The sequence below is a fragment of the Bison bison genome, unplaced genomic scaffold, assembly GCF_000754665.1.
Source record: "Bison bison bison isolate TAMUID 2011002044 unplaced genomic scaffold, Bison_UMD1.0 scf7180017864304, whole genome shotgun sequence".
Lineage (NCBI taxonomy): Eukaryota > Metazoa > Chordata > Mammalia > Artiodactyla > Bovidae > Bison > Bison bison.
In genome coordinates, this window is record NW_011494876.1 from 14,056,172 (window position 1) to 14,084,142 (window position 27,971).

Genomic DNA, 27,971 nt, shown 5'->3' on the forward strand with positions numbered 1-27,971 from the left:
TTTCAGCCTTGATCAGCCTGTGACTGCTGGTTTTCAGCCTTGATCTATCTGAGTTCTGGGAGGATAGGTGAAGAGGCCAAGGCCAGAGGGAGGTGGATGGGCTGGCAGGCCCGGCCTGTAGGCTCTCTTGGATAGCCAGCCCTTTGCCCCCATCAGCGGGGCTTGGTGCTCAGGTGCTGGTACCCTCAGGCCAGGTGGTAGTTGTCCACTTACCCCAGTTCTTCCTCCAGCCTGGGCCTGTGCATACATGGGCTGGTGTTTGGTGCCACACCAAGACGCCTGGTGGGGGTTGGTGGGTCAAGTGTGTGTCCATTCAGCCACTTTGCGCCAGCCAGGAAGGCGGCAGGACTGGTCAGCCCTGGGTATTAAGAGGTTGGCTGCTTTTGATTGGTTACTTTTGGGGAAGGGGACTACAGCTGGTGGAGGGCAGCAGGGTACCTGTTTCTGCAGTGTCTGGTGGGAGCCCCTGTCTCCCTCTTTCCCACAAGCCTTTTTGCCTGCAGGGGCCTGAGGCTGTGACAGTACTTCAAACAGCATTCTGTTTGAGTTCATTCTGAGAAGAGTGTGCCGGGGGGTCTGCTGGAGCCCCAGGCTGAGGGAGGAGGGGGCCGGAGGCACAGTGGGGCCGTCCACTGGGTGTATTCCAGTGGGGTGAGGGGTGTGGGTATCTGTAAGAGGCTGCGTTGTTGGTGGCTGTGGGTACACGGCTGCGTGTCTTGGTGTGGTTGTCTGTATTGGGTCATCTGTTGGCATGTTCTCGAGGCCACATGTGCGTTGTGTGTGTGTGTAGAGGGAGCAGCCTCGGGCTGGCAGCTCTGCGCCCTCAATCATTCATTCACTCACACACTGATTGAGTCACAGGCTTCAGGGGAAGGCAGGGAGGGTGGTCAGTGGGTCTGAGTCACCTCCAGAGGCCAAGGCCCACAGTGAGAGGTGGCTGTGGGACATGGCTACTCCTTGGCTCACCTGGCCTCTGCCCCCAGAACAGCTCGTGCTGGGCGCCTTTCGGGAGCTGGTGGGCTGCTGGGACCAGGACTATGACGGGGCCGTTCTGCCGCTGCTGGATGCCCAACAGCCTTGCTACCTGCTCTACCGCCTGGACTCGCAGAATGCCCAGGGCTTCGAGTGGCTCTTCCTCGCCTGGTCACCTGATAATTCCCCCGTGAGTCGTCGGAACTCCTGCCCAGCCGAGGGATCGGAGGAGGAGGGGAAGCTGGGTCTGATCAAGATAACGTGGCGCTGCCCTGGGGAGTCTAAAGCGGGAGATATTAGATCCTGCTCTAGGGAGTATGAATGAGGGAGGGACAAGGTCCTGCACTTGGAGCCTGGCATCTCAGAGCTTCCCCGCCCTGTCAGCCTGGCTCTAAGAGGCAAAGGTTGCGCTGGGTGAGGGTTCCCTCTGCTGTCCAGACCACCCTACTGCAGCCTCGCCTTCGTGCTGCGCCCTCTGCTGGGTGAGTGGGCACAATGAGGGGACTTGGTCCCCACCCAGAGGCTCATGCCTGCTCCTGGACAGGCAGCCCTGCCTGGAGAGAAGTCTCATGGCTTGGCCCCTGCCCTTCAGGTGCGGCTGAAGATGCTATATGCAGCCACACGGGCCACAGTGAAGAAGGAGTTTGGAGGCGGCCACATCAAGGATGAGCTGTTTGGGACTGTGAAGGTAGCCGCACCCTACACCCTACCACCCCAGACCAGGACCCCACCAGACTAGGGTCACGGGCCCACAGAAGGTGGGGTGCTATGCAGGGTTACAGAGCAAGTGGGTGCCAGGGGATGAGTAGGGAGGGCTGGGAGAGTCCTAGGTCTGCAAGCTGGGGTGCTCAGTGGGCTTCTGCCAGCCCATCCTAAGGTGCTCACTTACGCTGCATCCACTGGCCAGGATGACCTCTCCTTTGCCGGGTACCAGAAGCACCTGTCGTCCTGTGCAGCGCCTGCCCCACTGACCTCGGCTGAAAGAGAACTCCAGCAGATCCGTATTAACGAGGTGGGCACGCTGGGCAGAAGTCCCAGCCCAAGGCCTCCAGGTCAAGTCAGGCCCCACTGGCTGAGCCTGCACTCCCCATGTGGCTACCCCCTGGTGTGGGCAGGTGAGGGCCTCACTCACTGTTCACCTGTCCCCAGGTGAAGACAGAGATCAGCGTGGAGAGCAAACACCAGACCTTGCAGGGCCTGGCCTTCCCCCTGCAGCCGCAGGCCCAACGGGCACTTCAGCAGCTCAGACAGAAGACGATCAACTACATCCAGCTGGTAGGTGCTGGTTCCCTGCCCCAGGCGCACACTTGGGGTACACTGTACCCCACCTGCTCCTGCCCCCACGCATGAGCTCGCTTCAGCTTACCCTTGTACCCATGGGAACAGGCTGCCCCCATGCCTGCCTGCCTCCCGCAGTTGCCGTGTGTAGTGACTACAGTCTGTTCCCGCAGGGGCGCCTGCCACACTGCCCCTCATTCCACCCTCCATGCTGCGTGCACACGTCACCCTTGGCTCCCCCCTCAGCCCTGAACCCCTTCCTGTCCCAGACTCCCTCTGTAGCCCCCCTGATCACCCGCCTTTCCCCAGCCAGTGCCTCAGTGGTCCAGCCTTCCCCCTTTCAGAGTGGCTCTTCCATCATGAGGATGGGCTGGCCCAGGGATGCTGCCTCCCTGAGGTCAAGGCCTTTGCCCCTGACCTGTCCATCGTCCTTGGTGGGACTTCCTTCTCTAGCAGAGTGTTCAAAGGGGCAGAGTTCGGCCTGGGCTCAGGAGTGGCCTCTTCAGAGTCGGGGAGGGGAGCCCTGGGAGAGGAGCTGACAGCGGCTTCCCACCTTGGGGAATTCTTGTCAGGGAGGGTGGGCCTGGGCCCTCGCCCGCACGGTGCCCTCACATCTCCTGCTGCCCCTCGGCAGAAGCTGGACCTGGAGCGGGAGACTATCGAGCTGGTGCACACAGAGCCCACGGACGTGGCCCAGCTGCCGTCCCGAGTGCCCCGAGACGCCGCCCGCTACCACTTCTTCCTCTACAAGCACACCCACGAGGGTGACCCCCTGGAGTCTGTGGGTGAGTGGCCATGGCGGGGCTCCCACTGCTCAAGTGGCTGGGCAGGAGCCATGATGGCCCACGGCTGGGCGGGCCGCCTGCAGGGACTGTGGGGGTGGCAGGAGTGCCAGGCCCGCCTCAGCTCACCTCCCCATCCCCCGCAGTGTTCATCTACTCCATGCCCGGCTGCAAGTGCAGCATCAAGGAGCGCATGCTCTACTCCAGCTGCAAGAGCCGCCTCCTCGACTCCGTGGAGCAGGACTTCCAGCTGGAGATCGCCAAGAAGGTGGGTGCTGTTCCCTCGGGCCCGGTCACCACCCCTTATGTTGGATGTCAGGGTCCTGAGACAATGGCAGAGCAGGGGGCATTGCTGCCCTGTTGGATGGAGGGGGAGACTGAGACCCAAGGGGTCGTGTGTGTCGCTGATGGCCTGGACAAGCCCCAGCTGTGACACCCGTGTCTCTCCTTTCCCTGAGTTTGGAAGGCAGGTGGAAGGTGACAAGGCCTTCCACCAGCAGGCCCCCAGCTCTGTGCTCCTGGGGGTGGCATTTCACGTGGGCATCTGGGAGGACACCCTAGGGCTGGAGAGCAAGAGATCCAAGGGGTGCTCCAGGAGTGGGGGTGACTGAGGGTGGTGTGTGTCAGGGCCCTGCACCCTCGGAGTGACCAACCATGCCTTGCCCTGCACAGATCGAGATTGGTGATGGGGCGGAGCTGACGGCTGACTTCCTCTACGACGAGGTGCACCCCAAGCAGCACCTCGCCAAAAGGGCCTTCGCCAAGCCCAGGGGCCCCGAGGGCAAGCGGGGCCACAAGCGCCTCATCCGTGGCCCCGGTGAGAATGGGGATGACAGCTAGGTGGTGGGACCTGAGCCCTGCTGGCGTGTGGAACTGTGGGGCTGCCCCCACCCCACCCCCACGGCCACCTCCCTCCTTGCAGCCGGGCTCTGGGGTGGGGGTTGCCTCCTATGGGTAGGAGGACTGGTAACTGAACATCCTTGCAGCTTCCGAGGGCCCCTGGGGTGCTGTGACCCTCCCCCACTGCTGTCCCTGTCTATCATCCCTGTGCCCAGGGCATCTGGGGACCCTGCTCGGCTGGTTCAACGGGCTGCGTGGGGGGACTGGCGTGAACCAAGCCCCCAGGGGAACTAAGATTAGGGCCCCAGCATGGCCCAGAACCCTTTGGCCACAAGGGGTGAGGTCATTTGGGGCTGGGGCAGGGGGTCACCGCAGGACGAGATGGTTGAATGCTGTATTTTTTAAAGAATAAAATATTTTTAAATCAACAGCTGAGTTTGGCCCTGAGGGACCACCTCTGGCCCTGGGTATGGGGAGGCCCTGGGCATAGACCTATCCCTCCCCACCACACACACACACACACACACAATGCAGAAGGGGCCTGTGGGCCTGCTGGGTGGAGCCCCAGCCCGCCTGGCTGCAGATATGTGGAAGAGCTGTGTCTGTGTGTACATGTGCAGGCTTCGCTGTCAGCTCATTGGCCCCCTCTTGAGTACCTTGGGTACCTCTCTTGTCCCAAATCGCCTAGGTTTCTGGTCCCAGGGACTCTGGGGGAATCTCCCTTGGACTTGGGATTCAGCAGCAGCCAGAACTTCATTTTCTGCCTCTGAGAAGTGTGTAGAATACCCCTGCTATCCCAGATGGGAAGAGTGCGGGGTTGGGGATGGATGGGGCCGATGATGGATTCACTGCTGGATGGGCACCATCCTTTTTCTGGAAAGTGCCTCTTGGGCTGGGACTCAGGGCAGTGTCCCATCCCTGGGGCCTTTCTCTGCCTCTACTGAAGTGCTTAGAATTGTAGGGAGTGGAGCTGGAACCCAAGCCAGGACCCATAGAAGGCAGACTCATCTTTCCCACTTCAAACACTGGTTCTCAAGTGGGCAGGAAGACAACACCATCATTCCCATGCTGTCAAACCCCCTGGGCCTGTGCACCAGCTGGGTGCCTGGCAGCTTGGAGCCTGCCTGCCATGACATCCACCCAGAGATGGGCACAGAGAAGCAGGGGTAGCAGATGTCCAGCCCTGCCCCGTCCTGCCAGAAACGCTATTTATTTGTTCATTCATTCCCTCATTCACTTAGCCATCACTCAGAAACACTCTATGCTGCCCAGAGCTGACTGTGGAGACCCATGAATTCAGCAAGTGTTGAGCACCTACAGACAACTTTAACAACCTTATGGCTTTTGCCTTTATGATCCCCTGAACTCTTTCTCTTCCCTGAAACACTCTTTCATTTTACCCAAATCTGTATATCCAGAATTGCAATTTCTAACACTTCAAATAAACTCTTTATTTGCAAACAAAACAAAAATGTTAACAAATTAGGTAAAAGAGCTCAGGAGTACTCCACCTGGGGTAGGGGCTTTATAAGAAGATCAGAGAAGGCCTCATTGAAAGGGTAATGTGTGATGAGAGATGTCAGGTGGGTGAGGGAGGGGGCCATGTGAGTATCTGGAAAAAGAGCTTCAAGACACAGGGAACAGTATGTTCAAAGGCCCTGGGGCAGGAGAATTACATGCATGTGTTCGAGCCGCAGCCAGGAGGCCAGTGTGGCTGGAGACTGGGCAGGGAGCAAGGGGCAGGCAGATACCATAGGACCCTGCTGGCTATGTGTGGACTGTGGCTCTGAGGGGTCTGAGCAGAGAAGGGACTTAATGTGACTTAGGGGCCTAATAAGAACAAACTGTGGACCTTGAGAGCAGAAGCAGGGCGGTCCTGAGGAGGTAACAACTGCACTGGTCTAGGCAGGAGGAGATGGCAGCTCAGCCCAGACTGGTGGATGTGAAAGTGGGGGCAGGGGGGAAAATGGGCAGATTCTGAACATGGAGCCAGCAGGACTTGCTGAGGGTCCCGGGGCAACCTGCGGCTTGGGGCCTGAGTGATCTGTTGCAATCATCTGGGTCAGAAGGATTGTGGGGGGAGCCTCAGGGGAGGATGAGCCAGGAGGTCTCAGCTGATCCAGCGGTGGGGTTTGTGCTCTGATGGTGCTCTGGGGATGCAGAGGAGGGCCTGCTCCTGGAGGAAGCTGCCGCTGTGGCAGGGGCAGATGACCCTGGGCAAGGCCAGTGCTGCCCCCTGCCCCATACGCCAGGCCTGGCATGACACACAGAGCTCTGGGACTGGTACCCCAGGGCAGGAAAGGACAGTGAAGGAGCTGCCAGCCTGAGACTGCTGCCTGGGGGGGCAGGGGCTGAGAAGGCTGAGGCATACCCCACCAGGTCTGACACTGCTCCTAATTCCAATCTCTTGCCAACCTTAGACTGAGCTTTGGGCCTTCACCTCTCCCCAGACTTCCCAGAGGACAGGTGTGAGGCCCACGTGGGATGTGACAGATGGTTCAGACAGACTGGGGTGGGGGGCGGGGAGTAGAAAGAGGAAGGGGTGGCGGAGTGATCTGCCACCTGACTATGCAAATGGCCTCTCTGACTCATTATGTCCCCTACACCCCGCCCCTGCCATGAGCATAGGGAGGAAGGGGGCTGCTAGGTTATTACAAAATTCTCACTTCCTCTGATCTCTGAGCCGGCGGCACGGGAAGTGGGCGCCAAGCATCCTTCCCTGCAGCTGCCTCCCAACCTGCCCGCCAGACCCTCTGGAGAAGCCGCATTCCCTGTCATGGTAGGATAGCAGCCCTCGGCCCCCGGGGAAGGGGACAAGGTGGGGAGGAAGTGATGGAGAGAAACACGGGCTTGGGAGCTACAGACAAGGGTGGGTGAAAGGCACAGTCACCCAGGTGGCTCTGGGGAAATGCACTGAGCCCTGAAGTCATGAGCCATGAGACCCAAACTCACTGCTTGGGTGAGGAGACTGGGGCTAAGGGATGCTCTCAGTGGTGGTGCTGGGCTCACTGGTGGTGCTGGGCTCACTGGTGGTGGTGCTGGGCTCACTGGTGGTGGTGGTGCTGGGCTGCAAGCCAAGGGGACGCCAGGGCTATGCCCTGTCTGCCCTTTGCTGCCCAACCTTCCCTCCAATTCGTTCTGACCCACAGCAGTTTGAGTGCCTGGGCTGGCTAAGGTGGGCAGAGCATGAAAGAGCTAGGCAGTGGCCATCCTGGCCAAGGCCCTGGGCAGTGGCCAGCTTGAACCCCAGCAGGAGACCTTCACTCCCACCTCTTGGCCAAACGGAGCAGGAGTGGTTGGGGGGAGCCTGACAGACAGCAGAGGGAGGTTTTCAGGGGTGCTGCAGGGAAGGGAAGATGCCTCTTTGCTTGGGAGAGACGAGAAGTGACCTTCTCGTCTCTCCCAAGAGAAGGAATGGAAGGGGGAAGCGAGGATGAGCCTGGGGGGCCTGTTGACCACCAACCTGGCTCTCCTGTCCAGCTAGGGTTTGGTTTTGAGTGAAAGCCTCCATCACGAGTCTAGATTGCAGGTCTCAGGATGAGCTCTGATTCCTTTCTCTGAGTCAAAGGCTGGGTCTCAGATCTGAGTCCAAGTTCCCCATGGGCCTTGGAGATGTGATGGGCACTGGAGAGAGAAACAGGAACCTCCCTGGAGGGCTGGGAGAGACGGAGAGACAGAGGTGGAAGCCCTTCTGGGGAACCCCCAGGGAGGTGAGGCAGAGGAGGTTGAGCTGGGGCCGTGTTCTGACCCGGCGCCCACCTTGCAGGGCCCCTACTGTGCCCCGCACCCCCTTTCTCTCCTGGTGCAGGCGGCGGCACTGGCAGTGGCCCTGGCCGAGGGCACCCTGCCTGCCTTCCTGCCCTGTGAGCTCCAGCCCCATGGTCAGGTGGACTGCAACTGGCTGTTCCTGAAGTCTGTGCCGCACTTTTCGGCTGGAGCCCCCCGGGCCAATGTCACCAGCCTCTCCTTAATCTCCAACCGCATCCACCACTTGCATGACTCTGACTTCGTCCACCTGTCCAACCTGCGGGTCCTCAACCTCAAGTGGAACTGCCCGCCGGCCGGCCTCAGCCCCATGCACTTCCCCTGCCGTATGACCATCGAGCCCAACACCTTCCTGGCTGTGCCCACCCTGGAGGAGCTGAACCTGAGCTACAACGGCATCACGACCGTGCCTGCCCTGCCCAGTTCCCTCGTGTCCCTGTCGCTGAGCCACACCAGCATCCTGGTGCTAGGCCCCACCCACTTCACCGGCCTGCACGCCCTGCGCTTTCTGTACATGGACGGCAACTGCTACTACATGAACCCCTGCCCGCGGGCCCTGGAGGTGGCCCCAGGCGCCCTCCTCGGCCTGGGCAACCTCACGCACCTGTCGCTCAAGTACAACAACCTCACGGAGGTGCCCCGCCGCCTGCCCCCCAGCCTGGACACCCTGCTGCTGTCCTACAACCACATTGTCACCCTGGCACCCGAGGACCTGGCCAACCTGACTGCCCTGCGTGTGCTTGACGTGGGTGGGAACTGCCGCCGCTGCGACCATGCCCGCAACCCCTGCAGGGAGTGCCCAAAGAACTTCCCCAAGCTGCACCCTGACACCTTCAGTCACCTGAGCCGCCTCGAAGGCCTGGTGTTGAAGGACAGTTCTCTCTACAAACTAGAGAAAGATTGGTTCCGCGGCCTGGGCAGGCTCCAAGTGCTCGACCTGAGTGAGAACTTCCTCTATGACTACATCACCAAGACCACCATCTTCAACGACCTGACCCAGCTGCGCAGACTCAACCTGTCCTTCAATTACCACAAGAAGGTGTCCTTCGCCCACCTGCACCTGGCGTCCTCCTTTGGGAGTCTGGTGTCCCTGGAGAAGCTGGACATGCACGGCATCTTCTTCCGCTCCCTCACCAACATCACGCTCCAGCCGCTGACCCGGCTGCCCAAGCTCCAGAGTCTGCGTCTGCAGCTGAACTTCATCAACCAGGCCCAGCTCAGCATCTTTGGGGCCTTCCCGAGCCTGCTCTTCGTGGACCTGTCGGACAACCGCATCAGCGGAGCCGCGACGCCAGCGGCCGCCCTGGGGGAGGTGGACAGCAGGGTGGAAGTCTGGCGATTGCCCAGGGGCCTCGCTCCAGGCCCGCTGGACGCCGTCAGCTCAAAGGACTTCATGCCAAGCTGCAACCTCAACTTCACCTTGGACCTGTCACGGAACAACCTGGTGACAATCCAGCAAGAGATGTTTACCCGCCTCTCCCGCCTCCAGTGCCTGCGCCTGAGCCACAACAGCATCTCGCAGGCGGTTAATGGCTCCCAGTTCGTGCCGCTGACCAGCCTGCGAGTGCTCGACCTGTCCCACAACAAGCTGGACCTGTACCATGGGCGCTCATTCACGGAGCTGCCGCAGCTGGAGGCACTGGACCTCAGCTACAACAGCCAGCCCTTCAGCATGCAGGGCGTGGGCCACAACCTCAGCTTCGTGGCCCAGCTGCCCTCCCTGCGCTACCTCAGCCTTGCGCACAATGGCATCCACAGCCGCGTGTCACAGAAGCTCAGCAGCGCCTCCTTGCGCGCCCTGGACTTCAGCGGCAACTCCCTGAGCCAGATGTGGGCCGAGGGAGACCTCTATCTCTGCTTTTTCAAAGGCTTGAGGAACCTGGTCCAGCTGGACCTGTCCGAGAACCATCTGCACACCCTCCTGCCTCGTCACCTGGACAACCTGCCCAAGAGCCTGCGGCAGCTGCGTCTCCGGGACAATAACCTGGCCTTCTTCAACTGGAGCAGCCTGACCGTCCTGCCCCGGCTGGAAGCCCTGGATCTGGCAGGAAACCAGCTGAAGGCCCTGAGCAACGGCAGCCTGCCGCCTGGCATCCGGCTCCAGAAGCTGGACGTGAGCAGCAACAGCATCGGCTTCGTGATCCCCGGCTTCTTCGTCCGCGCGACTCGGCTGATAGAGCTTAACCTCAGCGCCAATGCCCTGAAGACAGTGGATCCCTCCTGGTTCGGTTCCTTAGCAGGGACCCTGAAAATCCTAGACGTGAGCGCCAACCCGCTCCACTGCGCCTGCGGGGCGGCCTTTGTGGACTTCCTGCTGGAGAGACAGGAGGCCGTGCCCGGGCTGTCCAGGCGCGTCACATGTGGCAGTCCGGGCCAGCTCCAGGGCCGCAGCATCTTCACACAGGACCTGCGCCTCTGCCTGGATGAGACCCTCTCCTTGGACTGCTTTGGCCTCTCGCTGCTAATGGTGGCGCTGGGCCTGGCAGTGCCCATGCTGCACCACCTCTGTGGCTGGGACCTCTGGTACTGCTTCCACCTGTGTCTGGCCCATTTGCCCCGACGGCGGCGGCAGCGGGGCGAGGACACCCTGCTCTATGATGCCTTCGTGGTCTTCGACAAGGTGCAGAGTGCAGTGGCTGATTGGGTGTACAACGAGCTCCGCGTGCAGCTGGAGGAGCGCCGGGGGCGCCGGGCGCTCCGCCTCTGCCTGGAGGAGCGAGACTGGCTCCCTGGTAAGACGCTCTTCGAGAACCTGTGGGCCTCGGTCTACAGCAGCCGCAAGACCATGTTCGTGCTGGACCACACGGACCGGGTCAGCGGCCTCCTGCGCGCCAGCTTCCTGCTGGCCCAGCAGCGCCTGTTGGAGGACCGCAAGGACGTCGTAGTGCTGGTGATCCTGCGCCCCGCCGCCTATCGGTCCCGCTACGTGCGCCTGCGCCAGCGCCTCTGCCGCCAGAGCGTCCTCCTCTGGCCCCACCAGCCCAGTGGCCAGGGTAGTTTCTGGGCCAACCTGGGCATAGCCCTGACCAGGGACAACCGTCACTTCTATAACCGGAACTTCTGCCGGGGCCCCACGACAGCCGAATAGCACAGAGTGACTGCCCAGCACTCCTTTAACCCCACACCCCCACTTCCCACCCCCCCCCCGCCCGACTCCCCACAACGCTCCCCCCCCACCCCCACCGTTTTTGCCTCTCTGCCTGGGATGCCCCAACTTGCCTCCCTTTGCAATCCCACCGCTCTGTCTGGCCCCCTGGCATAGAGCAGGCACACAAATAAATGCTGCTGGAGGGCCAACAGCTAACCCTGAGCTCACTGAAGGTGCTATTGGGAGGGAAAAGGGGAGAATTCACTGGGCCTAAAACAAAGGCGGGGAGCAAGAGGTGATTGGCGGTAATCGCCCTGGAGAAAAGGGGAGGGCCCACAGGGCTTAGGCTGGCAGGGTTACGGGGGAAGCTGCTAAGGGCAGTGGTGTTCACTGTCATGTTTTTCAGACAGTGAGGTCTTGGTCCTTCCCAGAGAAGAGACTGGGTCTCCTGACCCTTTCAACTCCTCCCTCAATTCGCAGTCCTACTGAGCTCGGCATTCCTCTGTAACTGTCCTCAGGATCTATCTCCCTCACCAGCAGGGCCTAGGGTACCTCAAGGGCAGGCAGGGAATCTGCAGGCCTGCTTCATTTCTAACTGGCACCAGATTCCTAAGAGGTGGTAACCCTGCAGAATGTTCATTCCTAAAGCGATCGGGAAGATGTGCAGCAAGCTCAGCAGGGGTGATTGCGCCTTCTGGTGGCCATGTTTATGCTGCACTGGGGAGGCTGGTCCAGGCTGGGGAGAGGAAGGCCTGTGGGTGAATCCTGGCAGCAGTAGGCTGACAGCCAGGGAAGAGTCTAAAGTGAGCTCACAACCCATCCCTGTTTCCGCCTTGAGCGCATGCTGAGTCTGTCTGTTTGGCATCAAAGGGACACCTCGGTGAGCCGTCACCTGGCTACAAAGGAGGGGCCTCCCTTTCCTGCTCCTGCCTCTCATAGCTGATTGTACGTAGGTGGGAGTTGCAGCCACGATGGAGTATGTGTGTGTGTTTCTAGTTTTGGTGCTAGATTTCTGTGTAGACTTTGGGATACTGCTGGGAGCCTCGATGCCCAGTGTTTGGAGAGAGCCTGTTCAGTGTCTCCACAAGTGTGTGAGGAGTGATGGGTCCTGTTAGGCCCAGGGTCCTTGAGCTACTTTGCTCAGGCTGGCTGTCTCCCATCCCCACAATTAAACCTGCCCTTTGAGGAGCAGAGGAGACACGTGCAGCCTCTTGGTTGGAGCTGGCGTCTGGGGCACTGGGAGAGAAGACCCAGCTGAGCTGGCCATGGGCCCAGTTTGGGGCAGCTCAGGGCTCAGGACCTCTGGGCTGGAAGGTTGGCACTCAGGCAGACTTGGCTAATCTTGCAGCCTGGTTGTGGCGATCCCTGGTAGGGACAGGAGGCTGCTTTTCCCCCTCCCTCCAGGCTATAGCTGGGAGAGAAGTCTAGGCCACCTTCTCCTTTCTGACCTGGGTTCAGGGGCTCCTGCTGGAGGCTGGCATCCCCTATTCTCTGCCTGCCTAAAAGAAAGACAGAGGAGGGTCTCTGACCCACGTATCTGTAGCCCCAAGAGGGCCCTGATCCAGTCCAGTTTCTGGAGGAGTAGGCTAGCACGGCCCCATGCACGTCCTTAACCCATGCTTGGGGAGAAAATAAAACAAGAACTGTCATTCCCCTAGGCTGGAGTCTTGTGGGTAGGGGAGAGGGGACTGCTGAGTGGCTCTGAGACTGTTCTGGCCACATCTGGGAGCAGAAGTCAGGCCCTGCCTAGGGCACCACATTTTGCGTGTGAGAAGCACAGTTTGCCTGTCTCTGACCAACAGAGTCTGCCCTAGGGCAGACCCCAGCTAGGACCTCTGCATTCCCGGCCATGCACGCTCCCAGTCCTGGTTCTTCTGAGGATTCAGAAGAAGAACATCTTGGAGATGAAGCATGGGGGCTATGGTAGGAGCACTCTTGGGCTCCACTTAAGTCAGTCTAGAGGCATCTATGGTGCTCGATTCAATTTGCAGGGGAAAGTTCTGCTGTCATCGACCACATCTAGGGGCAGAGCCACTGGCCTGGGCCCTGCAGGGGGTGCTACGAACTGGGCTCCTGTGGTCAGGAAGGACACTGGTGGCTGGCCCTCTTCTCCACAATGCTGCATGTCCTCAACCATTAACACTGCCCACAACACGGCTTTGCAAGGCTGGGGAAGAGATAGGCCTTGAATCAGATTACCTGGGGGGACCACCAACTCTGCTCTTTGGGTTATCCTGGGCAAGTGCCCTCCCCTATAGAGTCTGTACATCTGCCTGTGAGAATGGCCAGAATTACTCTGCAGGCTGTTACAAGTATTCATGGTAATGTGTTTCAAGTCTGGGAGACCTAGCTGGTCGCCCAGTGGTTATTTTTAGGTATGGGACTTACACTGAGGACTACCAGCTGATGGGACTGTGAGAGATTTTTCTCTCTCTATCCAGAGATGGATCCTCCTAAGTCAAGGCCCTGGCCCAGTGCACTGAAAGGGGTTCAGAGGCAACTGTGGTGGAACTGATTTCGGACGCACGCAGCAGTAACTGCCAGTTTGCAGCAAGCAGCAGGGAGCCATTGCTGGAAGCAGGGTCTTACTTTCCCAGTCTGGGAGTCCTAACCACTGGACCACAGTGGAGCTGAAGAGGAAAAGTTAAAGTTTTACATCACCTCCTTCTCCTTCTGCCTCTGTAACTCAGCTTGCCCCTTGCAAAGTCTAGATCACATAGGTCATGTAGTCTCAGAAAGTGGGGACTTGCAATACTAGGAACTGGAGTTTATCTCACTCACCCTTGTCCTGCTCTTTGAAATCTCCCAGCCCCTGCAAACCTGCTTAATCATGCCTGTCCAAGCCAGGGATCCCCCTCCCCATCTTGACCACTGTACCCGTGCGCGTGAAACCCCTTAGTTTAAACCAGCCTATTAACAGCTAGCGTTGCCCACTACAGTCTGTCTAGAAAAACTCTAATCCCTCTGTTCAGGGTTCAGAGGTTGGAGTGTTAACTCCTCTGGGCCCGCTGGCATAATGAATCTGAGTTCTCTAACTCTCCAAGTGTGGTGCTTGGTTTCTCGAGTACTGGTTTCTGCAAGAGAGCCAGCAGTTAGGCTAGGGTCTCTAGTCTTTGCCTGCTTAGTCAAGAATGAGGTGAGGCGGTAGAAGGTAAAGTGTAAAGTGAACAGTTTATTGAAAAGTACATATGGAAAGGCACACAGGTGAGCTCAGAGAGAGAGTCTCACCTTTTTGAAGTTTAAATCCCTTATAAGGGGTCGGTTTTCCGGGTCTTTGTCTTCCCTCAGGCCAATCATCTTGCTGGCTCTCCCCCTGGTTAATTTGTCTCAGGACCCTCACCTGAGGTTTGCACACATACACCTTAGCCAAGATGGATCTCAAAGTGAAGGCTTCTGGGAGAAGCAAAACTCATTACAGCCTGGAATATCCTCTGATTTTCGACTCCAAGGAGACTTCCTGAGCATGTGTAATGCCTCCTTTATCCTTTACTCAGGCAGGGTTCTGGCCTCTCTTTGTCCTTGTCATGATTATTCCCTTGAGATGTTTACAAGAGACAAAGACCAGCTATTTACCCTGTTTCTGTGGTCACTTCCATTTTGGAGAGGAAACAGGAGGCCGGCAGTAAATTCTGTGCAACCCCATAGACGGCAGCCCACCAGGCTCCTCCATCCCTGGGATTCTCCAGGCAAGAACAATGGAGTGGGTTGCCATTTCCTTCTCCAATGCATGAAAGTGAAAAGTGAAAGGGAAGTCGCTCAGTCGTGTCCGACTCATAGCGACCCCATGGACTGCAGCCAACCAGGCTCCTCCATCCAAGGGATTTTCCAGGCAAGAGTACTGGAGTGGGTTGCCACTGCCTTCTCCGAAAGAGGAGGCTGGGGGACTGTAAATATCCAACCTGGAGCCTGTCTATCTCCTGCCTCAGAATCAGAGGCTCAGGAACCTGGGAGCAGGACTGGGGATCTGCACACCCTGGTGTTGCCTCCTTGTGCTTCCCTGCCATCGGCGATCAGAGGGCGCTAGACAAGCCAAGGTCTGGGCACAAGACTTAGGACAACTGGACGGGAAGAAATGTAAAAGTAAGGAAATTCTACCTGCTAAGATTCCAAGTTACAGCTCTCCCATTTCCCTCTAGGACACATTATTTAATGCCCTGAAAGTGAAAATGTTAGTCGCTTAGCCCTCTCCAACTCTTTGCGACCCCATGGACTGTAGCCCTTCAGGCTCCTCTGTCCATGGAATTCTCCAGGCAAGAATATTGGAGTGGGTTGCCATTCCCTTCTCCAGAAAACTTCATGAACCAGGGATCGAACATGGGTCTCCTCCATTGCAGGCAGATTCTTTACCATCTGAGCCACCAGGGAAGCCCATTTAATGCCCTAGGCTTCTGAATATTCTTAGGGAGCTTCCATGACATCATCCATTTTCACACTTGCATCTTTATTAGAAACCTTGCTTACACGAACTTTTCCTATGTAAGCAGTTGATGAATCCTTGCGCTCCTGCAGCAGTGCTCCCGGACAGTTTTGGCACCAGGGACCCGTTTTGTGGAAAGCAATTGTTCCACCAACAGGGATTATACAGGGAAATGGGTTCAGGATGATTCAAGAGCGTTACGTTTATTGTGCACTTTATTTCTATTACTATTATATCACCTCCACCTCAGATCATCAGGCATGATATCCTAGAGGTTGGGGACCCCTGCCCTGCAGAACATTCCATCACCCTTTGTCCTCATAATCACAAACAGCACAGAGAAGCTGAGCTAATGACCTTGTTGACGCCCCCCGCCCCCCGACTCTGAGTCTAAATGAGAAGGAAGGTGGGTCTTGTTAAGCATTGGGAGAGAAACGTGACCCAAAGTAGAGGGGAAACTACTGGACGGAAAGGAGGTGGAGGCAGTTCCAGGCGTGGGAATCTGGCGGACAATGGAAGGGCCCTGAAGGCTGTCCTGGGGGAACAGGGCTGGGAAAGCTGAATGAGGGCGTTTCCTGAGCTGAAAGGAACCTCATGGTGGTTCCCAGGGGATATGACTTCCATCTTACCCAGGGGGCCTGCCCGGGTGCATGGCTTTATCTGATGGGACCAGGACTCAGCCATTTCTCTCATCGCTTGGCCTGGTTAGGGGCATGGACCCACCCCCAGAGAGCAGGAGCTGAGGCCAGAACTCTCTCATTTCTCCAGTTGCTTGGCTGTTCTTCAGCTCATCTATCCATTCTAGAAAAGTAATCTTGCAGATTTTCACAGGTCACTGTTGTAGGCTGAGTGTTTGTGTCCCTCCTTGGTTGAAACCCTAACCTCAGGTGATGGTGTTTAGAAGTGGGGCCTTTGAAGTGTAATTAGATTTAAATTAGGGTAGGAGGTAGGACCTCTGTGGTAGGATTAGTGGTTTTATAAAAAGAAGAGGGGAAAGATTTTCTGGTGATCCAGTAGTTGAGGCTCTGCCCTCCAGTACAGGTTTGATCCCTGGCAGGACTAAGCTCCCACATTCTGTGGGAAAACTAAATTCGCAGGCAACAAATACTGACCCGGCAGTTCTTTGGGGCGCACATACTGCCAACTACTGAGCCTGCGCACTATGAAGCCCACGTGCCTCAAGCAGCTACTGCACATGTGCATTCTGGGGCACACCTTCTGCAACTACCTTCTGCCTGGCTTGAGGTCTGTCTTTGAGATAGAACTTACACGACTTGTTAACAGTGTCATGTGCGTCAATGAGAGCTGACTTCCACACGAGAGGCCAGAGTTAGTGGATCGATAATGGCAAGATGAGGAGAGGGTAGGTAGCGGAGGAGTGGGCAGCCCTGGGCGCCATCAGGAGCTGCGTGGTTCAGATGCTTGTTTATTGGCCATCAGTGATGTACGGCTCGAACTGAAAACCAGGGTGGCGTGTGTGTTGGAGGCATTGAGAGATCCTCAGAGAGGATCCGCAGAGAGGGGAAGCCTGACGTGCAGTCAGAGATGAACCCAGTGAGCGCTCAACATTCAGAGAACGACCAGCTCAGGAATGAGGAGGAAAGTCAGGAGAGGTCAGTGGCCCAGAAGCTTAGAGAAAGCTATAAAAAGGCTAAGGACAACCACCTCAAATACCAATGAGAAGCAAACAGAACGGGCCGCTGGATTTGGCAAAGACAAGCACGATGTGGCAAGAAAAGAGTGGCCTCCACAAAGAACAGGCTGAAGGACCAAGTGGGGAGGGCTAAGCAGAAAGGGCAGAACAGAAGCGGCAGCTAGGTGGGGCTCAAGACCGAGGGAGAGCTTGTTTTATTACAGGATGGGTGCGTGCCTGCTGCAGGCCCACGGGAAGAAGGTAAGAGCACAAGAAGCTATGGGACTCAGAACCCCAGGGGCAGGAGTCAGGGGAAGGAGCACGAACGAATGGTTGGAGACCACAGTGCAGCGAGCACTGGAGGACCTGCTGGTGACAGACCAGCCTGGACTGCCCGACTTTCACAGGGAAGTGTGAGGGCCAGGGCTGGGCTGGGAGCAGCTGCCGCAGCACTGACTGTTCGGTGTGGGGAGAGGCTTGGACTAAAGCAGCTGCAGCTGCGGCTTGTGCCCTCAGAACTGCTTGGGGTTGGGGCACAGCTGTGCCGGCCACTGCCTGGCAGGCATTAAAGCCGTGCTGACTTCCCTGTCCTGCCTCTTGTTAGTGCTGCTGGGGTGCATGGTACACATGTCTTTACAAATTAGTTTTTTCTGGATGTATGCCCAGGAGTGGGATTGCTGAATCTTATTTTTAGTTTAAGGAACCTTCATACTGTTCTTCACAGTGGCTGTACCAACTTACATTCCCACCAACAGTGTAGAACGCCCCCTGACTCATTCCCTTTTCTTCACACCCTCTCCAGCATTTATTGTTTGTAGATTTTTTTGATGATGGCCATTCTGATGGTGTGAGGTCATACCTCTATGTTTGGCTGAGTAATATTCCATTGTATATATGTAATCTTTGACAAAGGAGGCAGGAATATACAATGGAGAAAATACAGCCTCTTCATTAAGCAGTGCTGGGTAAACTGGACAGCTACATGTAAAAGAATGAAATTAGAATACTTCCTAACACCTCTACATAGTTTTGATTTGCATTCCCTGGTGACTCAGATGATAAAAGAATCTGCACACAATGCAGGAGACCTGGGTTTGAGTCCTGGGTTGGGAAGATCCCCTGGAGGAGGGCATGGCTACTCCAGTACTCTTACCTGGAGAATCCCATGGACAGAGGAGCCTGGCAGCTACAGTCGCCAGGTGGACACGGCTTTGAGTGACTAACACTTTCACTTCTAATAATTAGCTATGTTGAACCCATCTTTTCATGTTTGTTGGCCATCTGTTTGTCCTCTTTGGAGAGATGTCTGTTTAGGTCTTTTGCCAATTTTTTGATAGGATCGTGTGTTTTTGATATTGAGCTGCATGAATGAGCGTCTTGTTATTTTGGAGACTAATCCTTTGTTGCTTTGTTTACAAATATTTTCCCCCATTCTGAGGGCTGTCTTTTCATCTTGTTTGTGGCTTTCTTTGCTGTGCAGAAGCTTTTAAGTTTAATTAGGTCACATTCGTTTTTATTTTCATTACTCTAAGAGGTGGGTCAAAAAGATCTTGCTGTGATTTATGTCAAAGATTGTTCTATGTTTTTTCTAAGAGTTTTATAGTGTCTCACCTTACATTTAAGTCTTTAATCCAGTTTGAGTTTCTTTTTGTGCATGGTGTTAGAAAGTGTTCTAATTTCCTTCTTTTACATGTAGCTGTCCAGTTGTCCCAGCACCACTTATTGAAGAGGCTGTATTTTCTCCTTGTATATTCTTGCCTTTGTCAAAGATTACATACATACAATGGAATATTACTCAGCCAGAAAAATGAACAAATCTGAGTCTTTTGTAGTGATGTGGATGGACTTAGAGTCTGTCATACAGAGTGAAGTAACTCAAAAAGAGAAAAACAAATATTGTATATGAACACATGTATGTGGAATCTAGAAAAATGGTACAGGTGAGCCTATTTGCAGGGCAGGAGCAGAGATGCAAACGTGGAGAATGGGCATGTGGCCACCACCAGGGAGGGGCTGCTGCTGCTGCTAAGTCCCTTCAGTTGTGTCCCACTCTAAGGAGGGTAGGACGAATCGGGAGATTGGGCTTGACATATTAATACCATGTGTAGGACAGACAGCAAGTGGGAAGCTGCTGGATAACACAGGGAGCTCAGCTCCATGCTCTGCGATGACCTAGAGAGGTGGGATGGGGGCAGTGGGAGGGAGGTTCAAGAGGCAGGGGATATGTGTGTAGGTACAGATGATTCACTTTGTTGTACAGCAGAAACAACACAACATTGCGAAGCAGTCATACTCTAGTTTTCAAAAAAGGACACGCTAGCTTCCAGGGGAGAAGGCAATGGCACCCCACTCCAGTACTCTTGCCTGGAAAATCCTATGGACGGAGGAGCCTGGTTGGCTGCAGGCTGTGGGGTCGTGAAGAGTCGGATATGCGTGAACGACTTCACTTTCACCTTTCACTTTCATGCATTGGAGAAGGGAACGGCAACCTACTCTGGAGTTCTTCTCTGGAGAATCCCAGGGACGGGGGAGCCTGGCGGGCTGCCATCTATGGGGTTGCACAGAGTCGGACACGACTAAAGTGACTTAGCAGCAGCAGCTTCCGGCATTCTGAGAGGCTGTGCCATCCTGGGTAGGGTCTGGAGCCACTACCTGGGACCAGGATATTTTCACACATCTCAGCAATACAGACTGAGTTTAAAGGGATGAATGACTTTTTGATTCAGCAGCCAATAAAAAGAGGAACCCTGATTTAGACAAGAATTTATTTTCTGGACTACATGTTTACCATAGATTAAAATTAATATAATTTAATTCACATACAAAGACAACTGTGGAGGGACTACGTGGATACAACGTGACTTGGGGTAGGTGGAGTAACTTAGGGCACAGCACATTCAGGCCTGAGCAGACACCAGCTTGCTCATACCAGAGAAGTAGGATTTCTCTCTTTCACTCATCATTTCAAAATGCAGTGGCCTCCTGCAGAAGTTGCACTCGGCTGAGGAATGTGGCTTGAGTTCCAGCCCAACTCGCTTCCACGTGGCCAGCAGGTTATCTGTGAGGGGCAAGTTTTTTAAAATTAGAGGAAGTACATACCCAGGACAAATGGAAATATATGTCCCCAATAATAACTTGTATGCAAGAGTTCACAGCAGCATTCTTTTCTTTTTCATAATAATCAAAAAGTGGAGACAACCCAAACATCCACCAATTGATGGATAAACAAAATGTGGTGTATCTGTACTGAGGAAAATTATTTGGTAGGAATGAAGTGCTGATTCAAGCTACAACGTAGATGAAACCTTGAACACACTGTGCTGTGAAATAAGCCAGGCATAAAGGGCCATATATTGTACGATTCCATTTATATAAAATGTTATGTATAGGCAAGTCCACAGACAAAAAGTGGATCAAGGCTGGGATGTGGCTGCGAAGTGGTGTAAAGTTTCTCTCTGAGGTGATAAAAACATTCTGGCATCAGAGTGCTGACGGTTGCACAACATTACTTAAAAACCACTGAGTTATGTAATTTGAAGGTTAGAATTTGTTTTATATGAATTCTATCTTAATAGGCTGTTACTTAAAAAATAGAGAAAACCCAGGTCTGGCTTTACTTTACACCCTTCAGAGAAGAAGTTGCTCCCACATGGCTCCACTGTGTGGAACGGATCATTCCTTGCAGAGTAGCCCTAAAGGCTGGAGGCAGGGAAACCACCGTGGGTGGCGGTGGAGGCTCAGGAGAGCAACACACCTCCGAGGCAGAGGCAGCTATGGGCAGCCCGTTCAGTCTCTGCCTTCAGGTGGACACCGGGGGAAAGGCCTGGGTTACACACAACTATGAGAATATGAAATGCTGAACAGAAGGGGTTAGGTGTGTAGTCGGTTTTCAGGGAAGAGAGAAGTGCAGAGCTGAGCTCTGGAGGCCTGGGCAGGCTTAGGCTGTCAGAGGCATCTCTCCTGCAGCAGTCACCACTGGGGGTCCCTGAGTCACACAGACAGAGGCATGGATGGGAACAGTGAGCAGATAGCAGGCTCCCTCAGTGCTTCCAATGAAGTGGAACAAATGACTAAACGTCTTTCACCCTTCTGTACCACCTGAGAATTCTTGATTACTTGGCAAAAGACAAATCTGAATGGCTTGAATTATAAATGCTGCAGATAGCTTCATGCTACTCTCCCGCGGGGCTCTGGCAGCTCCCTGGCTACTCACCCACAAAGTAGCTCATCATCTGTGGTGTGTGGTGGGGCGTGGGGGCGATGCGCAGCAGCTCCTCACCCCGGGGCACTGTGGGGTAATTGATCGCTTGGACATAGATATTATGTCTAGTCATTAGTTCATCACAGACCTCCGTGTTTCTAGCAGCATCTGCCACCTAAGATTGATAATAACAGAAGATAAGGCTGGAACCAGACAGCAGAGACTAGTCACACGCATGTCCAAGTGGCTTGGGCTCGACCTGCACATGCAAGCCTGGCAGAAAGGCAGAGTGCTGCCCCGACACCTGCAGTTTAAAGGGCTGTTCACCACAGATCAGAGAACTGAAACCATAGTAGAAGTAACTTTCACACTGATCTCCCTCCTAGGCTTCAAAGGGGGGTAGCGGGAGCTCCCATGAGCCTATTGTGATGGCAGGGGGTGTGTGCACCCTGGGGATGAAGGAAGCTTTGGTGATACCAGCTCTGTTACTCAGACGAATTCAACTGTGACGCCAACAGGGCTGCCCTTTGTAGCAGGCAGAGCAAGACCTGTGTCACAATGAAATGAATAAAAAGCCATACTTCACAGCTAGCCAAGCTCCGGCTTCCAGAGCTTCCCAGACTCAAGCTCTGTGTTTACCCTGTCAAGGCTAGTGCGCTGGAGAAGGAACCTCCAGCCTGCTGGGCTCAAAGGCTTCATTCTCATTGTGAAGTCAGCCAAAGGCAGAAACATGGCAGACAGCCACTGGCTACAGCCCTTGGCCCCAGCAGTCACCCTGCCCAGCCCAAGTTCAGGAAGGCGTGAACCAGAACATCTCCTGGTCAAGTGCAGAGGCCCAGCCCCCAGCAAGTCAGTCACAGACAGGCCATTACCCGGACGGGGATGATGTGACTGGGGCAGTGGACCACTGGCAGGCCAGCGTCCATCAGCATCTGCCTCATGAGCTTCACGTTGCGCTGGTGTTGGCGGCGAAGTGTTCGGCCCTCAGTGCTCCTCAGGATCCGCACAGACTCCAGTGCTCCAGCCAGCAGCATGGGCGGCAGGGAGGTGGTGAAAATGAAGCCTGCTGCGTAGGACCGGACGGTGTCGATCAGGGAACTCGTGCTGGCGATGTACCCTCCAACGCAGCCAATGGCTTTGCCTAGGAGACAGGTTCATTTATTACAGCGACTGCCCTAAATGTGCACAGCCAGGCGCTGCAGACCCTCAGAACACTTACTCTTCTCTCTCTCCTTTGTTTGTCCTAAGACTGAAATCAAGGGACAGCAGCCCATTTCCAAAAGGGAAAAAGCTGACTGTTACAAAAGGGTCTTGCCCAAAGACAAATGGCCAAGCTGGTGTCTGACCAGGATCAAAGCGCAGGTCTCCAGACTAGGTGTTGCACCAGCGGCTGGTCCCAGCATGCCTAACACCAAGTGCCACCTCCCTTTGTCCTCCCTGCCCACCCAGGTCGGCTGCATCCCCCGCACTCTGCACTGCGCCTGCTCTGGACAGGGTCCAGCTGGGTGCTCACTGTGAGTGTTACCCTTCAGGCCAGAATGTCAGCCAGCTAAAGACACTAACTTGTTTTGGCAGGACCGGTATTAATTTCTACTTAAGTAATCACAAAACTCCAACAAGGAAAACTCAGACCCTGTTATGGTTGATTTAGGGCTGGCCTCATTTTTCCTTCTTCTTGAGTTCCCTTATATAATCAGGATCTCAGGTTTCAAGATTAAGGGCTCCAGAAGAGTCCTCCTCAATCTTAAATATTATGTTCTGTAATTAACATTCTTGCTTCAACCCCACACATGATTGGACTGGTATAAGATGTCACAATGGAAAATTTTTCTCTCCAGCCCTTTTCATCTCTCAGGGACCATACCTTCAAAGGGCCCACGTCATGAGAGCTCTTTACAAGAAAAGGGCAGCTGGAATCAGGACAGGACACTTGAACAAGAGTTCTCCTCCTGGCAGGGCTCTGCCCCAAGAGCCCCAGGCTCTCCTGGTCTGCACAACGTTCTCATGCCCCTTAACGGGGCTGAAGGACACTCTTTTTTGCTTGCCATTCCTTTACCAGTGCAGACCGTAAAGTGGCATTAGCCAGCCACTGCGTGTGTCTCCAACTGCTTTACTAACTTCTGAAATTCTCAAATTTGTATAGATGATGTTTTTATTTCATAGACGAAGAGAAGGCCTGTAGTAATTGTCTGTATACTGTTCACTTATATTCTTCAAACTGAGGTAGGGGTCTGCTGTTACCTCCATGAGGAAACTGAGGCACAGAGAAGTTAACCACCAATCCAAGGTCACACCGATAGTGAGTTACACAGGCAAGACTTACACCCAGCAGGCAGCATGGCTATGGAGTCTGGAGTTGCTCCAAGAGACGCTGCCTCTCAACTAGGAGGAGCAGAGGATATACAAAGACACTGGGTGAACTGGACTGTTCCCATGTGCTAGAGACAGAGCTCAGCTTCACAACCCAGCACCTGAACCTGTAGCTCCAGGAGAACAGCACTAAAATTCTTCCTTTTTATTTCTTTTTAATATAAGGGAACAATCTGATGTAGAGAGAGTAAAAGCTATTGTCACGGTGTATACCTAGACCCACAACTATGTTTGGAATGAGCTCAGGGGGCAACAAATGGTACTTCCGTCATGTTAGGCTATGAGATTTACTTTGATTCTGCTGGCCAGGCCTCCATGACTCAAGGGATTCTGCTAAGCTGTGCCACTCACTGAGAAAATGAAAACTTGCTCAAAAAAATGACCCAGGCTTTAGATGCTATCAGACCATCTCCTCACCTGACCCATTAGACCAGCAGTCCTTGGTTTTGTTGTTTAGTTGCTAAATTTTGTCCGACTCTTTTGCAACCCCATAGACTAGTCCCCAGGCTCCTCTGTCCATGGGATTTCCTAGGCAAGAATACTGGAGTGGGTTGCCATTTCCTCCTCTAGGGGATCTTTCTGACCTAGGGATGGAACTCTCATCTCCTGCATTGGCAGGTGGATTCTTTACCACTGAGTCAGAATTTAATTTTAGTATGGATTACAGACTGTGCAGAGTATACATACCAAGTGTTCCAGAAATGATGTCCATTTTTGGCATAACTCCATCCCGATCGCCAATCCCTCCGCCTTGCAGCCCGTAGAGCCCCACTGCGTGGACCTCATCCACGAAGGTGATTGCTCCAAACTCGTGGGCCACATCACACAGCTCTTCCAGTGGGCACACTGCCCCTGAGGAGAGACCACAGACCATGCTGAAGCACTTGCTGTGTCACAGATTTCCGTTTTGGTAAGGATTAGAACACAATAACTTACCTTCTAAGATATTTTTAATATGGGGAAAGCAATGAACTTCCCCCAGTTTCTGGACTGTTTGGAGATTTGGAGCTTAGTAAAAGCCAAAGTAGAATATCTACCTACAATCACCCAAATCTATACGGTGTCCCCCAACTACAAAATCCTGGCAGAAAGTGAAAAGAAAAGAAACTACAAAAATAACATCACGCTTTTAAGTTCAGGCCCTGTTTTCATTAAAAGTTTTCAGGCTGGCCTCTAGATAGACTTACCGTCCATTGAGTGGACAGTTTCAAAGGCGACAATCTTGGGGACGGCAGGGTTGGACCTCTGCAGCAGTTCCCGGAGGTGGCTGACATCGTTGTGGCGGAAGATGTACTTTGGCACTCCACTGTTTCGAATCCCTTGGATCATGGAGGCATGGTTCCCAGCGTCAGAGTAAATCTCACAGCCTAACAAGACAAAAATGCGCTTTATTGCCATCTGTACCAAAGCCATATTATTTTCTCAACAGTCAAGGACAACAGACTTGGCCCTGAAAATGCTACTTTGCCCCGTAGGAAAAAGACCCTGCATGCCAGTTTCTTTCTGGCAAAATAACTAACTAGTGCTTCTCCTCTGAGAAGGCCCAAAGATATAAAATAACCCAGTGGCACACAGTTAATCTCCTTTTAAATCTGGCTGCCTCACTCCAAACTCAATCAAAAGATAACTACACATGATTAAGAGAATTCTCCAAAAGATTTTCTTGGAATACAAAGCACACTGGAAGCAATTACTGTAAGGACAAGCCCTGCAAGTCTGATTCTTCATTGTTATCCTGCTCCACTGGAACTCAGAATGTAACACTTCGTGAAGTGTTAACTCAGTTTATAAGTTCCTAGCGTATCTCTTGAGTGGTTTCGGTAAGTCTTTTTTGTCATCTTCCTGTTATTACTAAGAAACCCAGACAGTTCTAAGGCACCCACAGCAGGCTTCCTACCTGGCATCATCTTAGCCAGAGTGAAGAGGGTCGAGTCATTGGCCACAAAGCACGAGGAGAACAAGAGCGCAGCATCTTTTCCATGGAGGTCAGCCAGCTCCTGCTCCAGGTCCACGTGGAATTTACTAGTTCCAGAAATATTTCTAGTACCCCCTGCTCCAGTACCATGCTGTTTCAAAGTGTCTCTTTTAAAAAAAAAAAAAAGGCAAACAGAAAATAAATCTCATGGTTCTGAATACTATAAGAACAGTTCCTCCCGATAGAATCCAGGAGACTCAAACTGATGTTGATGTAGCGCTTCTTTCCCCATGAATATGGGACCAGGAGTTTCAACCACTTCCTGTCTAGACTGGGTGGGAGAAAGTCTCAACATCAGGGTGATGATGCCTCTGGGGGGATCAAGAGCAAGTGTCCATTTACCAGTCTTAGTTGAGTTTAGTTAATTTACGAAGGTTTCTTTTCTCTGACAAACATCTCTTTCTCCAATAACATGACCTCAGGCTCTAGAGGGACATCTTGACTGAGTGTCGGTTATACCCTCTGCGAACCAGTCCCATAATCTTAGGCTGTCTCTATTACTAAACCTCAGACTGGGCTCTCTCTGGCAAGCCTCCTTGCGGAATTTGGCCAGCAACTCTCTCAGGTGTCCTTAACCGTGGCAAACCTCCTGAAGGACATGAATGATGGGCTGTACCATCCCCTGCTGCTCAATTTGTATTTCTCCATCCACACCTACAAGGCAGGGCACGTATGTGCAAGACTGCTTGGTGTAAGAGGGGTCCTTGCTTATGGAGAAGTAGGAAGTGAGCAGACATATAGTCAACAAGCACATAAACTTGAACCCTTGCACAAAGAGGGGCTCCATCAACTACTTACACTTTAGAGTTCTCTAAAATTAATGTGTACATGTTTTTAAAGGCTAAAAATTTAGCTTTTAAAATTTTCCCCTATAAAAGATCCAATCCCTGTAAATTATCAGTGTGTTGCTAAGTCATGCTCATGCCACTGGTATCTGAAAGCTGAGAGCTACTTACATGACGGCTCCACACACCCGTGGGTGGCGACTCATTCCTAGGTAGTCATTGCTACACCAGACAGACACCTGCTTTTTGCTGATGAGAGAGTCCGAATAGTCATCTGCCATGGGGAAGCATTGCGCCTTCCGGTTCACAGTTTTGAAAACTCGATAGCTATGGTCATTTTTTTTCTCATCAATTTTCTTCTCAAAGAAACGATCATACTGAAAAGTGCAAACAGCTAAAAACCAAACAAAAGACGGTACAATCTGATGGTTAAAAAGCACATCTAGGCTTTGGTGGAAGACCTGGGTTCCCATCCCAGCTCGGTCACTTGGCAGTAGGGAGGCTCTGGACAACTGAAGGAAGTACTCATCTGGGCAAGTTTCTTGATGCCCTCATCTTAAGACTGTATGTGTCTCAAAGGACACTGTATGTGCCAAGCATTTAACATAATCCCCACTCGATAGCTCAGTTGGTAAAGAATCCTCCTGTAATGCAGGAGACCCCGGTTTAATTCATGAGTCAGGAAGATCTCCTGGAGAAGGGAAAGGCTACCCACTCCCGTATAATGGTCTGGAGGACTCCATGGACTGTATACTCCATGGGGTTGCAAAGAGTAGGACACGACTGAGCGACTTTCACTTTTCACTTTCCGTGAGCAGACAGTAGGTGCTAAGAGAGAGGATGCAGGCTCTCAACAGGACTGGCATTTACTATAGTCAAGAGCACCCACCTGCATCAAGCAAGGGGCATGGTTTTTTTTTTTAATTAATTTGGCTGCACTGGGTCTTATTAATACTTGTGGCATGCAGAATCTTCCATCGTGGTATGAGGGATCTTCAGTTGCGGCGTGTGAGATCTAGTTACCTGACCAGGGATACAACTTGGGTCCCCTGCCTTTGGAGTGCTAAGTCCTAACAACTGGACCACCAGGGAAGTCCCAGGGACATGGTTTTTAATCCTCAACTCACCATGCAATTATATGTTTAATCTGATGTATGTTTAAGTTATAAACGGTCTTCCACTAGGCAAATATCAAGGAGACTTACATTTTGGCAAGTTATCTTGAAGAAGGTGGGACACTCTTTCTGGTCGTTGCTTTCGCATGATATCCTGAAAGTTCTTCAACAGTCCATTCAGCTCCCCTCCTTCGGTCTTCACGTTAATCACACTGGGATTCACTGAAGTTTGGGCAACCTCTGGAAAACAAGTAACAAGAGGCACAGGGGATCAGTGTTCTATTCTGAGTCCACAATACCTTCCAGACATATTGTCAAAAATGGCTTACTGCCTAGTTCACAAAAATAGCCCATCATAACCAAAGTGAGATGTAACTGAATATATGAAGCCTCTCTTCTTTAGTTACTGTTTGATTTTGTTTTCAGAGCTACCAGCCAGCTTTGAGGAACATTAAACTCTGAAGCTTTTTTTTTTTGCCCCCTGGCTGGTTAGTATGCCTTCCCCACTGCACCCCCCCCAACCCTAACTGAGACAATTTTCTTTATAGAAAACAATTCCAGCCATTTGATCATTTCTGCTGGCGAGGTTTCTTGGGGACCTTGTGTGTTCCATGGATACAGCCACAAATGGAATAAAGGCTACCTTGGGAGTCCTAAGACCAGCACTAATTGTAGTTACACTGTTTTTTCCCTTTTATCCCACCAGATGATGGGAAAGAAACACAGGGCAACCAGTTAACAGTTTATGCC

The 27,971-nt window shown here is 53.4% G+C and overlaps 3 protein-coding genes across 4 annotated transcripts in view; 2 read left to right on the forward strand and 1 right to left on the reverse strand.

Annotated features, from left to right (window-relative positions):
* TWF2 (twinfilin actin-binding protein 2) overlaps positions 1-4,300 on the forward strand; it is a 9,250-nt gene extending 4,950 nt beyond the window's left edge. Inside the window, exons 3-9 of one of the 2 annotated variants that reach the window (XM_010851748.1) lie at positions 984-1,162; positions 1,565-1,660; positions 1,880-1,984; positions 2,122-2,247; positions 2,885-3,035; positions 3,179-3,300; positions 3,705-4,300. In XM_010851748.1, the coding sequence (XP_010850050.1) occupies positions 984-1,162; positions 1,565-1,660; positions 1,880-1,984; positions 2,122-2,247; positions 2,885-3,035; positions 3,179-3,300; positions 3,705-3,872 (947 nt within the window). In that variant the 3' untranslated portion in view covers positions 3,873-4,300. The remainder of the gene's footprint in view (positions 1-983; positions 1,163-1,564; positions 1,661-1,879; positions 1,985-2,121; positions 2,248-2,884; positions 3,036-3,178; positions 3,301-3,704) is intronic. The other variant, XM_010851749.1, reaches the window with a different exon arrangement.
* A 1,366-nt stretch (positions 4,301-5,666) lies between these two features.
* TLR9 (toll-like receptor 9) lies at positions 5,667-10,767 on the forward strand. The gene is made up of 2 exons (XM_010851751.1): positions 5,667-6,651; positions 7,639-10,767. The coding sequence occupies exons 1-2, from the start codon at positions 6,649-6,651 to the stop codon at positions 10,723-10,725; spliced, it is 3,090 nt and encodes a 1,029-aa protein (XP_010850053.1). The 5' UTR covers positions 5,667-6,648; the 3' UTR covers positions 10,726-10,767.
* Positions 10,768-19,522: 8,755 nt separating this feature from the next.
* ALAS1 (5'-aminolevulinate synthase 1) overlaps positions 19,523-27,971 on the reverse strand; it is a 14,141-nt gene continuing 5,692 nt past the window's right edge. The window contains exons 4-11 of the mRNA XM_010851752.1: positions 27,312-27,461; positions 26,278-26,500; positions 25,244-25,428; positions 24,534-24,713; positions 24,034-24,198; positions 21,849-22,117; positions 20,989-21,151; positions 19,523-19,833 (exon numbers count right to left, since the gene is read on the reverse strand). Of these exons, the coding sequence (XP_010850054.1) occupies positions 19,673-19,833; positions 20,989-21,151; positions 21,849-22,117; positions 24,034-24,198; positions 24,534-24,713; positions 25,244-25,428; positions 26,278-26,500; positions 27,312-27,461 (1,496 nt within the window). The 3' untranslated portion in view covers positions 19,523-19,672. The remainder of the gene's footprint in view (positions 19,834-20,988; positions 21,152-21,848; positions 22,118-24,033; positions 24,199-24,533; positions 24,714-25,243; positions 25,429-26,277; positions 26,501-27,311; positions 27,462-27,971) is intronic.